Source organism: Taeniopygia guttata, chromosome 2 (genome assembly GCF_048771995.1).
Source record: "Taeniopygia guttata chromosome 2, bTaeGut7.mat, whole genome shotgun sequence".
Classification (NCBI taxonomy): domain Eukaryota; kingdom Metazoa; phylum Chordata; class Aves; order Passeriformes; family Estrildidae; genus Taeniopygia; species Taeniopygia guttata.
In genome coordinates, this window is record NC_133026.1 from 151,176,567 (window position 1) to 151,194,357 (window position 17,791).

The 17,791-nt window shown below is 36.9% G+C and overlaps 1 protein-coding gene across 1 annotated transcript in view; it reads left to right on the forward strand.

Moving 5' to 3' along the window:
* The window catches only part of TONSL (tonsoku like, DNA repair protein), a 94,604-nt gene that overhangs the window by 74,934 nt on the left and 1,879 nt on the right, over positions 1–17,791 (forward strand). The window contains exons 17-21 of the mRNA XM_072925104.1: positions 1,342–1,453; positions 5,099–5,915; positions 10,613–10,763; positions 12,455–12,533; positions 14,979–15,274. Of these exons, the coding sequence (XP_072781205.1) occupies positions 1,342–1,453; positions 5,099–5,915; positions 10,613–10,763; positions 12,455–12,533; positions 14,979–15,274 (1,455 nt within the window). The remainder of the gene's footprint in view (positions 1–1,341; positions 1,454–5,098; positions 5,916–10,612; positions 10,764–12,454; positions 12,534–14,978; positions 15,275–17,791) is intronic.

The window sequence follows — 17,791 nt, forward strand, 5'->3', positions numbered from 1 at the left end:
TTTTATTATATTTTCCTTATTTTTTCAGGATTTTAAAAAATATTTTTAGGAATTTTTTCCCCTTTTTTTCCTGATTTTTCAGGACATTTTTTGGGATTTTTTTCGGATTTTTTTCCCGATTTTTTTAGGATTTTTTGGAGGATTTTTTTAGGAATTTTTTCCCTTTTTTTGCATGATTTTTTTTTAATTTTTCCGTGACATTTCCCTGATTTTTCAGGACATTTTTTTAGATTTTTTTTCTGATTTTTTTTAAATTTTTTTCGGATTTTTTGAATTTTTTTAGGAATTTTTTCCCCTGTCTTGCATGATTTTTTTTTTTTTCGTGATATTTCCCAGATTTTTCAGGACATTTTTGGGGATTTTTTTCGGATATTTCTCCTGATTTTTTTCGAATTTTTTTGATTTTTTTAGGAATTTTTCCCTTTTTTTGCATGATTTTTTAAAAAATTTTTCCATGATATTTCCCTGATTTTTCAGAATATTTTTTAGGATTTTTTTCTGATATTTTTTTCTGGTTTTTTTTAGGATTTTTTTGGGATTTTTAAAGAAATTTTTCCCCTTTTTTGCACGATTTTTTTTCCCCCTGATTTTTTCCTGATTTTTCAGGATATTTTTTAGGATTCTTTTCGGATTTTTTTCCCAATTTTTTTTAGGATTTTTTTCGGATTTTTTTAGGAATGTTTTTCCAGATTTTTTTCTGATTTTGGGGGGATTTTTTTAGGAATTTTTCCCTTTTTTTGCATGATTTTTTAGGATTTTTTTCGGATTTTTTTCACGATTTTTTCCGATTTTTTTAGGATTTTTTTAGGAATTTTTCCCTTTTTTTGCATGTTTTTTTTTTAATTTTTCTGTGCCATTTCCCTGATGTTTTAGGATATTTTTTAGGATTTTTCCCGATTTTTTTTCAGATTTTTTCCGATTTTTTGGGGATTTTTTTAGGAATTTTCCCCTTTTTTGCATGATTTTTTTTTATTTTTTCCGTGCCATTTCCCTGATGTTGTAGGACGTTTTTTAGGATTTTTTTCAGATTTTTTTTCCGATGTTTTCAGATTTTTTTGGATTTTTTTGGGGATTTTTAAAGGAATTTTTCCCTTTTTTTGCCTGATTTTTTTTTTATTTTTCCCGTGCCATTTCCCTGATGTTTTAGGACATTTTTTAGGATTTTTCTCTGATTTATTCCCGATTTTTTTCAGATTTTTTCCGATTTTTTTTAGGAATTTTTTAGGATTTTTTCCCTTTTTTTGCCTGATTTTTTTTTAATTTTCCCGTGCCATTTCCCTGCTGTTTCAGGACATTTTTTAGGATTTTCTCTGATTTTTTGGGTTTTTCCTGCGTTCCCAGGGCCGGACGCCGCTGCAGACGCTGCAGGAGTGGCTGCGCAGCTTCGGCCCCGAGCTCGACACCGAGACCCGCCAGAGCGCCCGGGAAACCCTCCGGCTGCTCCGAGAAAAAGGTGGGAAAATATCGGGAAAACAGCCGGAAAATATCGGGAATTTATCAGGGATTTATTGGGAAAATATTGGCAAGTTTTTGGGAAAATATCCGGAAAATATTGGGACTTTATCGGGGCTTTATTGGGAATTTATAGGGAAAATATTGGAAAAATATTGGGAATTTATTGGGAAAATATTGGGAAACCCTCCGGCTGCTCCGCGAAAAAGGTGGGAATTTATTGGGAAAATATCCGGAAAATATTGGGAAAATATTGGGGATTTATTGGGAAAATATTGGGAAAATGTCGGGAATTTATTGGGATTTTATTGGGAAAATATCGGGGATTTATTGGGAAAATATTGGGAAAATATCGGGGATTTATTGGGAAAATATTGGGAAAATATTGGGGATTTATTGGGAAAATATCGGGAATTTATTGGGAAAATATTGGGAATTTATCGGGGATTTATTGGGAAAATATCGGGAATTTATTGGGAAAATATTGGAAAAATATTGGGAAAATATCGGGGATTTATTGGGAAAATATCGGGGATTTATTGGGAAAATATCGGGGATTTATTGGGATTTTATTGGGAATTTATCAGGGATTTATTGGGATTTTATTGGGAATTTTTTGGGGATTTATTGGGAATTCATCGGGAATTTATCTGGAAAATACCGGGAAAATATCAGGAATTTATTGGAAAAACATACGAAAAATAATTTGAATGTATTGGGAATTTTATGGGAATTTATCGGGAAAATATCAGAAAGTTATTAGGAAAATATTGGGACTTTATCGGGGCTTTATTGGGATTTTATTGTGATTTTATTGGGATTTTATTGGAAAAATATCGGGAATTTATTGGGAAAATACCGGCAAAATATCTTGAATTAATTAGGAAAATATTGGGAATTTATCGGGGTTTTATTGGGATTTTATTAGGAAAATATCGGGAATTTATTAGGAAAATATTGGGACTTTATCGGGACTTTATCGGGGCTTTATTGGGATTTTATTGGGATTTATTGGGAATTTATTGGGATTTTATTGGGAATTTATTGGGAAAATATCAGGAATTTATAAGGAAAATATTGGGACTTCATCGGGGCTTTATTGGGATTTTATTGGGATTTTATTGGGAATTTATTGGGAAAATATCGGGAATTAATTGGGAAAATATCGGCAAAATATCGGGAATTTATTAGGAAAATATTGGGAATTTATCGGGGTTTATTGGGATTTTATTGGGAAAATATCGGGGATTTATTGGGAAAATATTGGGAATTTACCGGGGATTTATTGGGATTTTTTTGGGAAAATATTGGGAATTTTTCAGGGATTTATTGGGATTTTATCGGGAATTTATTGGGAAGATATCAGGAAAATATTGGGAATTTATTGAGAAAATATAAGAATTTATTGAGAGAATATCGGGAATTTATCAGGATTTCATTGGGAATTTTTTTGGGAAAATATTGGGAAAATATTGGGAAAATATCGGGAATTTATTGGGAAAATATTGGGAAAATATCGGGAATTTATTGGGAAAATATCAGGAATTTATTGGGAAAATATCGGGAATTTATTGGGAAAATATTGGGATTTTATCGGGGATTTATTGGGAATTTATTGGGATTTATTGTGATTTTATTGGGAATTTATCAGGGATTTATTGGGATTTTATTGGGAATTTATTGGGAAAATATGGGGAAAATATTGGGAATTTTTTTTGGAAAATATTGGGAAAATATCGTGGATTTATTGGGAAAATATTGAAAAATATTGGGAATTTATCAGGAAAATATTGGGAATTTATTAGGGAAATATTAGGAATTTATCGGGGATTTATTGGGAAAATATTGGGAATTTATCGGGGGTTTATTGGGATTTTATTGGGAAAATATTGGGAATTTATCAGGGATTTATTGGGAAAATATTGGGAATTTATTGGGAAAATATCAGGGATTTATTGGGTAAATATTGGGAATTTATCGGGGCTTTATTGGGATTTTATTGGGAATTTATCGGGAAAATATTGGGAATTTATTGAGAATTTATTGGGAAAATATCAGGAAAATATCAGGAATTTATTGGGAAAATATTGGGAAAATATTGGGAACTTATTAGGAAAATATTGGGAATTTATCGGGGCTTTATTGGGATTTTATTGGGAATTTATTGGGAAATATTGGGAATTTATTGGGAAAATATTAGGAAAATATAAGGAATTTATTAGGAAAATATTGGGAATTTATCAGGGATTTATTGGGAAAATATCGGGAATTTATTGAGAAAATATCGGGAATTTATCAGGATTTCATTGGGAATTTATTGGGAAAATATCAGGAATTAATCAGGAATTTATTGGGAAAATATTGGGATTTTATCGGGAATTTATTGGGAAAATATTGGGATTTTATCGGGAATTTATTGGGAAAATATTAGGAAAATATTGGGAATTTATCAGGGATTTATTGGGATTTTATTGGGAATTTACTGGGAAAATACTGGGAATTTATTGGGAAAATATTGGAAAAATATTGGGAATTTATAAGGAAATTTTGAGAATTTATCAGGGATTTATTGGGATTTTATCGGGAATTTATTGGGAAAAAACCTGGAATTTTTTTGGAAAATAATAATAATTCTACTTTATCGGGAATTTTAGGGGAATTTTTTCAGAATTTATTGGGAATTTATCAGGAATTTATTGGGATTTTATTGGGAATTTATGAAGAAAATATCGGGAATTTATTGGGAAATTATTGGGAATTTATTGGGAAAATATTGGGAATTTTGGAGGAATTTATCAGGAATTCTTTTTTTGCATTTATTGGGATTTTTTTTGTGTTTTTTGTGGTTTTTTTTGAAAAATTTTGGGGGTTTTTTGTTTAGGTTTTTAAATTTTTTTCCAGACTATTTTTTTTTTTTAGGATTTTTTTTTTTAAATTTTACGACTTTAAAGGATTTTTTTCCATTTTTTTTCCGATTTTTTTTCCCAATTTTTTGAAAATTTTCAGGGATTTTTTTTTTTTTCCCAGATTTTTCTCCCAAATTTCTTCTCTTTTTTTTCCAAATTTTTACCGTTTTTAATGATTTTTTTTCCTTTTTTTTCTCCTTTTTTTTTCCATATTTTTTGGAAAATTTTTGTGTTTTCCAGTATTTTTTCCCCCAGAACTTCTTTTAAATTTTCTGTGATTTTTAACCATTTTAAATTATTTTTTTACTGTTCTCCGCTAATTTCTAAACCATTTTTAAAGAATTTTACACTTTTTTAAAATTAAAATTATTTTAAAATATTTTTTCCTCTTTTTTCTCATTTCCTTAATTTTTTTACATATTTTTTAGAATATTTTACCTTTTTTTCATATTTTTCCATATTTTTTTCAACTATTTCAGTGACATTTTAATATTTTTTAACCTTTTTTATTTTTCTAACTTTTTCCCATTTTTTCCCAATTTTTTTCCCATTTTTCCCCCATTTTTCCCAATTTTTCCCCCATTTTTCCCCCATTTTTCTCATTTTTTTCCCCTTTTTTTCCCCATTTCTTCCCCCATCCCAATTTTTTGGGGGGAAAATTCCACCCCAATCCCAAATCCCAAATTTTCCCCGAATCCCAAATTTCCCCCCCCTAAATCCCAAATTTTTCCCTTTTCCAGAGGCTCCCGAGGAATCCCAAATCCCAAATTCCGCCTCCAGCCCCACCCGGAAGCGCCAACGGATCCCGGAGGCCGAAAACGAGGAAAAAACCCCAAATTTGGGAAAATCCGGCGCGGAAAATCCCGAAATTCCGACGGAAAATCCCGAAATTCCGACAGAAAATTCTGAAATTCTGCTGGAAAATTCCGAAATTCCGACAGAAAATCCCGAATTTCCGACAGAAAATCCCGAAATTCCGACAGAAAATCGCAAATTTCAGCCAGAAAATCCCAAAATTCTGCCAAAAAATCCCAAAATTCCGTCTGGAAATCCCAAAATTTTGGCGGGAAATCCCAAAATTCCGTCGGGAATTCCCAAAATTCCGTCGGGAATTCCCAAATTTGCTCCGGAAGTTTCCCGGCCGGCGCTGATCCCGCTGGAGGAATTCCTGGCGCAGGAGGATTGGCTGGAGGACGATTTGGGGCCGTCCCGGAAAAAACCCCGACGGAATTTTCGGGAATTTCGGGAATTCCGGGATCCCAAAATTCCCAAAAATCCCAAAATTCCCAAATCCGGCAGCTCCCGAAATTTGGAGGATTTGGAGGATTCGGAGCCGCGGGAATTTCCTGATTTTGGTTCGGATTCGTCGGAAATTCCAGAATTTTCAGGGAATTCTGCAGAAATTCCGGAATTTTCTGGGAATTCGGCGGAAGATCCGGAATTTTCCGGGAATTTGGGGGAAATTCCGGATGGTTCCGGGAATTCTGCTCCGGTTCCGGCCCTGAGGATCCGGATCCGAATCCAGGACGAGATTTTCCTCATCCCGGTGCTGCCCAGGTGAGAATTCCCAAAAAATTCCCAAAATTCCATAAAAACGCCCAAAATTCCCCCCAAAAATTCCATAAAATCCCCCCAAAAAAACCCCAAAATTCAGCCCAGAATTCCCAGAAAAAATCCCCAAAAATCCAAAAATTATTCTAAAAAAATCCAAAAAATCCCCAAAAGTTTTCATAAAAGATCCCAAAACATCCACCAAATATTCCCCAAAAATTTCCCAAAAATCCACAAAAAAAATCCTCAAAAATTCCCCCAAAATCCACCAAATATTCCCCAAAAATTCCCCAAAAATCGACATAATATTCCTCAAAAATTCCCCAAAAGTTCCCCAAAATATTCCCCAAAAATTCGTCAAAAATCCACAAAATATTCCCCAAAAATCCCCAAAATTCCCATAAAATTCACCAGAAAACCTCAAATAAGTTGTCAGAAATTCCAGCAGAATTCATCCAAAAAATCCCCAAAAATCCAAAAATTATTCCTGAAAAATCAAAAAAATCCCCGAAAGTTTTCCTAAAAAATCCCAAAAAATCCACAAAATATTCCCCAAAAATTCACAAAAAATTCCCAAAAAATTCCCCCAAAATCCACAAAATATTGCTCAAAAATTCACAAAAAATTCCGCAAAATATTCCCCAAAAATTCCCCCAAAATCCACAAAAATCAAAAAATATTCCCCAAAAATTCCCCAAAATATTCCCCAAAATTCCCCCAAAATCCACAAAAGATTCCTCAAAAATTTCCAAAAAATTCCCCAAAATATTCCCCAAAATTCCCATAAAATTCACCAAAAAGCCTCAAATAAGTTGTCAAAAATTCCAGCAAAATTCACCAGAAAAATCCCAGAAAATTCACTAAAAAATCCCCCCAAAAAAGCCGAAAATTCACAAAAAATGCCAGAAAATTCACCAAAAATCCCCCGTAAAATTCACAAAAAATCCCAAAAAAAATCCCAAAAATTCAGCAAAAAATTCCCAAAAATTTGCAAAAAATCCCCCAAACTTCTCTCATATTCCTGCAAATATAAATGTGATTAAATTGTATAAATTTGATATAAAATGTGATTTTCAGCTCCTCAGAGCGCATCTCGTCTCTGTGCGCGGCGGCGGCGGAGCGCTTCAGCCGCGGTGCCGGGAGCCGCCCGCAGCTGCGGCTGCTGGAGCCCGGCAGGGCCAAAACACTCCCAAAAAATCCCCCCTAAAAATCCCAAAAATACCACCAAAAATTCACAAAAAATCCACAAAAATTCACCAAAAATGCCCGACAATTCACCAAAAATCCCCTGTAAAATTCACAAAGAAATCTGAAAAAAATCCCAAAAAAAAGAAAAAAATTGCAAAAAACATCCCCAAAAATTCCCCTAAAAATCCTCCAAAAAATCCCCAAAAATTCTCCAAAAAATCCCCAAAAATCCTCAGAAAAATCCAAAAAGATTCCCAAAAAAATCTCAGAAAATTCACCTAAAATCCCAAAATTTCCCCAAAAATCTCCAAAAAAATCCCCAAAATTCACAAAAAAATCCCAGAAAATTCACCAAAAATCCCCCAAAATTCGGAACAAAATCCCCCATAAAATGCACCAAAAATCAGAAAAAAATCCAAAAAAAATCCCAAAAAAATCCCAAAAAATCCCCTAAAAATCCCCCAAAAAATCCCAAAAATTCACAAAAAATCCCAGAAAATTCACCAAAAATTGCCCGTAAAATTCGCAAAAAAATCCGAAAAAAAATCACAAAAAAACCCCAAAAAAACCCCAAAAAAATCCCAAAAATTCGCATAAAATCCCAGAAAATTCACCAAAAATTCCTGGTAAAATTCACAAAAAAATCCCAAAAAATCCCCAAAAAATTCAGAAAAAATCCCCCAAACTTCCCTCATATTCCCGGTAATATAAATTTGATTTAATGTGATAAATTTGATGTATAATTTAATTTTCAGCTCCTCGGCGCGCATCTCGGGTCTGTGCGCGGCGGCGGCGGAGCGCTTCAGCCGCGGTGCCGGGAGCCGCCCGCAGCTGCGGCTGCTGGAGCCCGGCAGGGCCAAAACACTCCCAAAAAATCCCCCTAAAAATCCCAAAAATACCACCAAAAATTCACAAAAAATCCCCGAAAATTCACCAAAAATCCCCCGTAAATATCACTAAAAAATGTGAAAAAAATCCAAAAAAATCCCCTCAAAATTCACAAAAATTTGCAAAAAATCCCAAAAATTTGCAAAAAAACCCCATAAAATTCACAGAAAATCCCAGAAAATTCACCAAAAATTCCCTGTAAAATTCACAAAAATTTGCAAAAAAATCCCCAAAAATCCTCAAAAAAATCCCAAAAAATCCCGAAAAAAATCCGAGAAAATTCACCAAAAAAATCCCCAAAATTCAGCAAAAAATTCCCAAAAATTCACAAAAAAATGCCAGAAAATTCACCAAAAATCCCTGGTAAAATTTACAAAAAATCCCGAAAAAATCGTGAAAAAATCCCCAAAATTCACAAAAAAATGCCAGAAAATTCACCAAAAATCCCAAAGAAAATCCCAAAAATCCGCAAAAAAATCCTAAAAAATCTCCAAAAATCCTAAAAAAAAATCCCCAAAAATTCGGAACAAAATCCCCCATAAAATGCACCAAAAATCAGAAAAAAATCCGAAAAAAATCCCAAAAAATCCACAAAAAAATCAGAAAAAATCCCCCAAACTTCCCTCATATTCCTGGTAATATAAATGTGATTTAATTATATAAATGTGATGTATAATTTGATTTTCAGCTCCTCGGCGCGCATCTCGGGTCTGTGCGCGGCGGCGGCGGAGCGCTTCAGCCGCGGTGCCGGGAGCCGCCCGCAGCTGCGGCTGCTGGAGCCCGGCAGGGCCAAAACACTCCCAAAAAATCCCCCTAAAAATCCCAAAAATCCCTCCAAAAATTCACAAAAAATCCCCGAAAATTCACCAAAAATCCCCTGGAAAATTCACAAAAAAATCTGAAAAAAATCCCAAAAAATAAGAAAAAAATTGCAAAAAACATCCCCAAAAAATCTCAAAAAATCCCAAAAAATCCCCAAAATTCACAAAAAAATCCCAGAAGATTTACCAAAAATCCTTTGTAAAATTCACAATATAATCCCAGAAAATTCACCAAAATTCCCATGTAAAATTTGTGTGAAAATCAGAAAAAATCCCAGAAAATTCACCAAAAAATCCCAGGAAATTCACAAAAAATCCCCAAAAAATACCAAAAAACCTCAAAAAAATCCCAAAAAATTCCCAAAAAAATCCCAAAAATTCAGCAAAAAAATCCCAAAAAATTCCCCAAAAATCTGCTGTAAAATTCACAAAAAAATCAGAAAAAAATCCCAAAAAATCCGAAAAAAATTCCAAAAATTCACCAAAAAATCCCAGAAAATTCACAAAAAATCCCGGAAAATTCACAAAAAATCCCCCGTAAGATTCACAAAAAATCCCAAAAAATTCACAAAAAATCCCAAAAAATCCCCAAAAATTTCCAAAAAAATCATAAAAAAATCACAAAAAATTCCGCATAAAATTCACAAAAATCCCAAAAAAATCCCAAAAAAATCCCAAAAAATCCCAAAAAAATCCCCAAAAAATCCGAAAAAATCCCCAAAAATCCCCCAAAAAATCAGAAAAAATTCCACAAACTTCCCTCATATTCCTGTAAAAATTGGATTTGATTAAATTTGATATAAAATCTGATTTTCAGCTCCTCAGAGCGCGTCTCGGGTCTGTGCGCGGCGGCGGCGGAGCGCTTCAGCCGCGGGGCCGGGAGCCGCCCGCAGCTGCGGCTGCTGGAGCCCGGCAGGGCCAAAACACTCCCAAAAAATCCCCCCTAAAATCCCAAAAATACCACCAAAAATTCACAAAAAATCCCCGAAAATTCACCAAAAATCCCCTGTAAAATTCACAAAAAAATCCCCGAAAATTCACCAAAAATTCCCTGTAAAATTCACAAAAATTTGCAAAAAAATCCCAAAAAATCCTCAAAAAAATCCCAAAAAATCCCCAAAAATTCCCAAAAAATCCCCTGTAAAATTCACAAAAAATCCCAAAAAAATCCCAAAAAATCTGAAAAAAATCCCAAAAAATCCCCAAAAAATCCCCAAAAATTTCCAAAAAATTCCCAAAAAATCCCAAAAAATCCCCCAAAAAATTCCACACAACGTTCACAAAAAATCCCCCAAAAATCCCCCCAAAATCATCCCCAAAAATTCCCATAAAAATCTGAAAAAAAATTCCAAAAGAATCTGAAAAAAATCCCAAAAAATTCACAAAAAATCAGAAAAAAATCCAAAAAAATCCCCCAAAAACTCCCAAAAACTTGCAAAAAAATCCCAGAAAATTTGCAAAAAGTCGCAGAAAATTCACAAAAAATCCCCCCAAAAATTCACGAAAATTTGCAAAAAAATCCCAAAAAATCCCAAAAAAAATTCCCAAAAATTCACAAAAAATCACAAAAAAATCCCAAAAAATCCCCAAAAATTCAGAAAAAATGCCCCGTAAAATGCACAAAAAAATCAGAAAAAATCCCAAAAAATTCCCAAAAAATCCCCAAAAAATCAGAAAAAAAATCCCCAAAAATCCCCAAAAAAATCCCCAAAAATCCCCAAAAAATCCCCAAAAATTCCCTCATTATTCTGTAAAAATCGGATGTGATTAAATTGTATAAATTTAATTAAATATTTACATTTTCAGTTCCTCGGCGCGCATCTCGGCTCTGTGCGCGGCGGCGGCGGAGCGCTTTTGGCGCGGTGCCGGGAGCCGCCCGCAGCTGCGGCTGCGCCGGGCCGGGGCTCTGCTGGAGCCGCAGGACAGAGTCACCCACCTGCTCAGGGACGGCGACCAGGTGCGACACAGGGATTTGGGGATTTCGGGAATAGTTTGGGAATTTTTCGGGATTTTTAAGGATTTTTTCGGGGATTTTTGGGGTTTTTAGAGGGATTTTTGGGGGGTTTTGGGGGTTTTACAGGGATTTTTGGGAATTTTAGAGGGATTTTTGGGGTATTTTGGGGGATTTTTCAGGGATTTATAGGAATTTTGGGGGATTTTTTGAGGATATTTGGGCTTTTTGGGGGATTTAGAGGAATTTGGGGGATTTTTTGGGTTTTTAGAGGGATTTTTGGGGAATTTTGGGGAATATTTTAGGAATTTTGGGGGATTTTTTGGGTTTTTAGAGGGATTTTTGGGGGATTTTGGGGTATTTTGGAAGATTTTTGCAGCTTTTAGAGGGATTTTTGGGGGTTTTAGAGAGATTTTTGAGGATTTTCTGGGGGATTTTTGGGATTTTTTCGGGGATTTTTGGTGGTTTTTAGAGGGATTTTTGGGGATTCTTTGGGTAATTTCAGGGATTTTTGGGGGTTTTAGAGGGATTTTTGGGGGATTTTTGGGATTTTTTTGGGAATTTTGGGGGATTTTTTTGGGATTTTTGGCATTTTTTGGGGGGATTTTGGGGAATTTTTGGTGATTTTTAGAGGGATTTTTAGGGGTTTTGGGGAATTTCAGGGGAATTTTTGAGGATTTTTTGGGAATTTTGGGGCATGTTTGTGGGGGTTTTGGGGAATTTTTGGGGAATTTTTCAGGGATTTTGGGGGGTTTTTTTAAGAATTTTGGGGGATTTTTTTTTTTTACATTTCAGGGATTTTTGGGGAAATTTTGGGAACTTTTGGGATTTTTTGGGAAATTTGGGGGATTTTTTGGGGATTTTTTTGAAATTTTGGGGGATTTTGGGGAAATTTTGGGAACATTTTGAGAATTTTGCAGATGGTTCAGGAATTTTGGGGGATTTTTCCGAAATTTCAGGAATACTTTGGGAATTTTTGTGATTTTTTGGGAATTTTGGGGGATTTTTTTTGGGATTTTTAGAGGAATTTTTGGGGATTTTATGAGGATTTTTGGGGTTTTTTTAGAGGGATTTTTGGGGAATTCTTCGGGGATTTTTTGGCATTTTTTGGGAATTTCAGGGGTTTTTCAGGGATTTTTTTGGGATTTTTTTGGAATTTTGGGGGATTTTTCAGGGAAATTTTGGGGGATTGAGAGAGATTTGTGAGGATTTTTGGTTTATTTTTGGGAATTTTGGGGGATTTTTCAGGGAAATTTTGGGGGATTTTTACAGGGATATTTGGGGATTTTTTGGCTTTTTTTGGGAATTTTGGGGGATTTTTTGGGAATTTTGGGGGCATTTTTGGGATTTCTGAGGAATTTTGGGGGCTTTAGAGGGATGTTTGGTGGATTTTTTTTGAATTTTGGGGGTTTTTTGAGGATTTTTTTCTGGGAATTTCAGGAATTTTTGGGGATATTTTGGGAATTTTGGGGATGTTTCAGGAATTTTGGGGAATTTTTCGGGAATTTCAGGAATACTTTGGGAATTTTTGAAGAATTTTCAGGAATTTTGAGGGATTTTTGGGGAATTTTGGGAATTTTTGGGATTTTTGGGGAAATTTGGGGGATTTTGGGGGGATTTTTGTCATTTTAGAGGGATTTCTGGGGAATTTTGGGGATTTTTGGGCTGATTTTTGGGGATTTTTTGGATTATTCCAGGTGGAGGCCGAGATCCTGGGCTGGGATTTGCCGCCGCTCCCGGAGCGCTACCGGAGAATCTGCGCCAGCCTGGGCCTGGGTGAGCCCCAAAATACCCCAAAATCACCCCAAAAATCCCCCCAAAATCCCCAAAAATTCCCTCCAAAATTCCCCAAAAATGTCCCCAAAATTCCCAAAAAATCTCCCCAAAATTCACCCCAAAAATCCAAAAAAATCTGCCTGGAAGCCCCAAAAATCTCTCCAAGATTCCCTCCAAATTCCCCCAAAAATTCCCCAAAAATCTACCCAAAATTCCTCAAAAATTCTCCCAAATCCCCCCCCCCCAAAATCCCCCCAAAATTCTGCCAAAATTCCCAAAAAATCTCCCCAAAATTTACCCCCAAAAATCCAAAAAACTCGCCTCCAAAATCCCCCCAATTTCCCCAAAAATCTCCCCAAATTCTCTCAAAAGTCCCCTAAAAATTCATCCCAAAATCTCCCCAAAATTCCCCCCAAAAATCCTAAAAAAATCCCCAAAAATCCCCCTGAAATTCCCCAAAATCCCCTCAAAATCCCCAAAAATCCCCCCCAAAATCCCAAAGAAATTCCCCAAAAATCTCCACAAAATTCCCTCAAAAATCCAAAAACATCCCCTCCAAAATCTCTCCAAAATTCAAAAAAAATCCCCCAAAAATCCTCTCCAAAATCCTACCAAAATTCCCCAAAAATCTCCCTAAAGTTCCCCTAAAATTCCCTTCAAACTCCCTAAATTTGCCCTCAAATCACCCCAGAATTTCACCCAAAAATCTCCCCCAAAATTCCCCAAAATCCTCCCAAAATTCCCCAAAAATCTCCCCAAAATTCCCCTCAAAAATTCCCTCCAAAATCCCCTGAAAAATTCCTTTAAAATCTCCCCAAAATTCCTTGAAAATTCTCCCAAATTCCCCCCCAAAATTCCCCAAAAATGTCCCCAAAATACCCCAAAAATCTCCCCAAAATTCACACCAAGAATCAAAATAAATCCCCTCCAAAATCCACCCGGAATCCCCAAAAATCTCCCAAAAATTCCTCTCCAAATTCCCCACAAAAATTCCTTAAAAATCTCCCCAAAATTCCTTAAAACTTCTCCCAAATCCCCCCAAAATTCCACGAAAATTCCCCAAAAATCTCCCCAAAATTCACACAAAAAATCCAAAAAAATTCCCTCCAAAATCCCCCCAAAATTCACCCCAAAATTCACCCCAAAAATCAAAAAAACTCCCCTCCAAAATGCCCCCAAAATTCCAAAAATATCACCCTAAAATTCCCCAAAAATCCCCTCGAAAATCCTCCCGGAATTCCCCAAAAATCACCCAAAATTCCCCTAAAATTCCCTTCAAACTCCCTAAATTCACCCCCAAAATCCCCCCAAAAATCCCCTCCAAATTCCCCCCAAAAATGCCTCATTTCCCCCCCAAACCCCCAATTTTTCCCCAAAAATCCCATTTTTCCCCCCAAAAAACCCAATTTTTTCTCTAAAATCCCTAAATTTCTCCCTGCAATTCCCAAAATTCCCCCAAAAATCCCATTTCCCCCCCCAAAATCCCATTTCCCCCCCCAAATACCATTTCCCCCCCCAAAAATCCAATTTTCCCCCCAAAATCCCCATTTTTCCCCCCAAAATCCCATTTCCCCCCCAAAAATCCCATTTTTTCCCCCCAAAAATCCCATTTTCCCCCCCAAAATCCCATTTTCCCCCCAAAAAATCTCATTTTTCCCCCAAATAATCCCATTTTTCCCCCAAAAAATCCCATTTTGTCCCCCTAAAACCCCAATTTTTTCTCCAAAACCCCAAATTTCCCCCTAAATTTCCCTCAAAATCCCCAAAACCCCCCCAAAAATCGCATTTTTTCCCCCCCCCGCAGCCCCGTCGCAGGCGCTGCTGCAGCTGCAGTTGCAGAGCTCAGAGCTGGAAATTCCCAAATTTCCCTTTAAAATTCCGAAATTTCCGCTTAAAATTCCCAAACTTACCTTTAAAATTCCCAGATTTCCCCCAAAATTTGCAAATTTCTCCCCAAAATCCCCAAATTTCCCCTTTAAAATTCCCAGATTTCTCCCCAAAATCCCAAATTTTTCCCCCAAACCCCTAAATTTCTCCCTGCAATTCCCAAAATTCCCCCAAAAATCCCATTTTCCCCCAAAAATCCCATTTTCCCCCAGAATCCCATTTTCCCCCCAAAAAAATCTCATTTTTCCCCCAAATAATCCCATTTTTCCCCCAAAAAATACCATTTTCCCCCAAAAAATCCCATTTTTCCCCCAAAAATCCCAATTTTTTCTCCAAAATTGCAAATTTCTCCCCAAATTTTCCCCAAAATCCACCCCAAAAATCCCATTTTTCTCCCCAAATCCCATTTTCCCCCCAAAATCCCAATTTTTTATAAAAATCTCAAATTTCTCCCTAAATTTCCCCCAAAATCCCCCTGAAAATCCCATTTCCCCCCCCAAAATTCCCAAATTTCTCCCGAAAATCCCCCCAAACCCCCATTTCCCCCTTTCCCCGCAGCCCCGTCGCAGGCGCTGCTGCAGCTGCTGCGGCTGCAGGCTGCGTGCGGGGCGCTGGAGGTGCCGGCGGGGCTGTCGCTGCGGCGGCTGCAGCTGCGGGCGCTGCTGCGGGCGCTGCGGGCGCAGGAGGAGCTGCGGGAGCTGCGGCTGCACCAGCGCAGCCTCGGGGACGCCGACGCAGCCGAGCTGGGGACGGCGCTGGCGGCGCTGCCGCGCCTCGCACGCCTGCGGCTGCACGGGAGCTGCATCGGAGCCGCCGGAATACGCAGCATTGCCACTGCTGCGGGGACGCTGCAGGTGAGCGGGGAAAAGCCAAAAAATGGCTCAAAAAATGGGGAAAATACCTCAAAAAATGGCTCCAAAAGTGGGAAAAATACCCCAAAAAAATGGCTCCAAAAATGGGAAAAATGTCCCAAAAAATGGGGAAAATATCGCAATAAAATGGCTCAAAAAATGGGAAAAATAGTACAAAAAATGGGAAAAATCCCCTTGAAAATGGCTCAAAAAATGGCTTAAAAAATGGGAAAAATTCCCCAAAAATGGCTCAAAAAATGGGAAAAATCCCCCCAAAAATGCAAAAAATCCCCCAAAAATGGGAAAAATAGTGCAAAAAAATGGCTCAAAAAATGGGAAAAATCCCCCAAAAATGGGAAAAATAGCGCAAAAAAAGGGCTCAAAAAATGGGAAAAATGCCCCAAAAAATGGAAAAATTTCACAAAAAATGGCTCATAAAAATGGGGAAAATGTCCCAAAAAAGGGCTCAAAAAATGGGGAAAATACCCCAAAAAATGGGAAAAATATCACCAAAAAATGGCAAAAATCTCAAAAAAATATGGCTCAAAAATAGGAAAAATCTCCCAAAAAATGGAAAAATAGCACAAAAAAATGGCTCAAAAATGGCAAAAATCTCCAAAAACATGGGTCAAAAATGGGAAAAATTAAAAAAAAAAACCTCACAAAAAATCCCTAAAAAAGGCTGAAAAAATGGGAAAAAAACCACAAAAAATATCCGGAACAATTCTGCAAAATATCCCACAAAAATCTCAAAACAATGCCACAAAAATCCACCAGAAACAGCAAAGTCCCCCCAAAAATGGCAAAAATCCCACAAAATCAAGTAAAAAAATGCCCAAAAAAGGCCAAAATGCCCCAAAAGCAGCGCCGAGCTGGGGATGGCGCTGGCGGCGCTGCCGCGCCTCGCCCGCCTGCGGCTGCACGGGAGCTGCATCGGCGCCGCCGGAATCCGCAGCATCGCCGGTGCTGCAGGGACACTGCAGGTGAGTGGGAAAAAGCCAAAACATGGCTCAAAAAATGGTGAAAATACGCCAAAAATGGGGAAAATATCGCCAAAAAAATGGCTCGAAAAAATGGGAAAATGTCCCAAAAAAGGGCTCAAAAAATGGGGAAAATATCCCAAAAAATGGGAAAAATATCATCAAAAAATGGCAAAAATCTCAAAAAAATATGGCTCAAAAATAGGAAAAATCTCCCAAAAAACGGGGAAAATGTCCCAAAAAATGGTTCAAAAAATGAAAAAAATCCCCCCAAACTGGTTCAAAAAATGGGAAAAGTACCCCAAAAAACGGCTCAAAAATGAGAAAGTTTCCCCAATAAATGTCCCAAAAAATGGGATAAATCCCCCCCAAAATGGGAAAAATATCGCAAAAAAATGGGAAAAAATGTCCCAAAAAATGGCTTAAAAAATGGGAAAAAAACCCCCAAAAAATCCCACAAAAATCACCAAAAATGCAAAAATACCCCCAAAAAAAATCCCCAAAAAATCCTCCACCAAACGGCAAAAATTCCCCAAAAAATCGCCCCAAAATGGTGAAAATGCCCCAAAAGCGGCGCCGAGCTGGGGATGGCGCTGGCGGCGCTGCCGCGCCTCGCCCGCCTGCGGCTGCACGGGAGCTGCATCGGAGCCGCCGCATCCGCAGCATTGCTGGTGCCGCAGGGACACTGCAGGTGAGCGGGGAAAAAATCTCAAAAAAATACCCTAAAAAAATGGGAAAAATTCCCCCAAAAATGGGCTCAAAACTGGGGGAAAAATGGGAAAAATAGCGCAAAAAAAATGGGGAAAATGTCCCAAAAATTGGATCAAAAAATGGGAAAAATCCCTCCAAAAATGGCTCAAAAAATAGGAAAAATCCCCCCCCAAAAATGGAAAAAATATCGCAAAAAATGGGGAAAATGTCCCAAAAAATGGCTCCAAAAATGGGAAAAATCCCCCCAAAGAGGCTCAAAAATGGGGAAAATACCCCCAAAAATTGGAAGAAAGTTGCAAAAAAAGGGCTCAAAAAATGGGAAAAATACCCAAAAAAAATGGGAAAAATAGCACAAAAAAAATGGGGAAAATGTCCCAAAAAATGGCTCCAAAAATGGGAAAAATCCCCCCAAAAAAATAGGGAAAATCTCCCAAAAAATGGGAAAAATATCGCAAAAAATGGAAAAAATGTCCCAAAAAGTGGCTGAAAAAATAGGAAAAATTCAAAAACAAACCCCGCAAAAAAACCCTAAAAAAGGGCTCCAAAAATGGGAAAAATCACAAAAAAGTGGCTCAAAAAATGGGAAAAATTTAAAAAAAAAACCTCACAAAAAATCCCTAAAAAAGGCTGAAAAAATGGGAAAAAAAACACAAAAAATATCCAGAACAATTCTGCAAAATATCTCACAAAAATCTCAAAACAATGCCACAAAAATCCACCAGAAACAGCAAAGTCCCCCCAAAAATGGCAAAAATCCCACAAAATCAAGTAAAAAATGCCCAAAAAAGGCCAAAATGCCCCAAAAGCGGCGCCGAGCTGGGGATGGCGC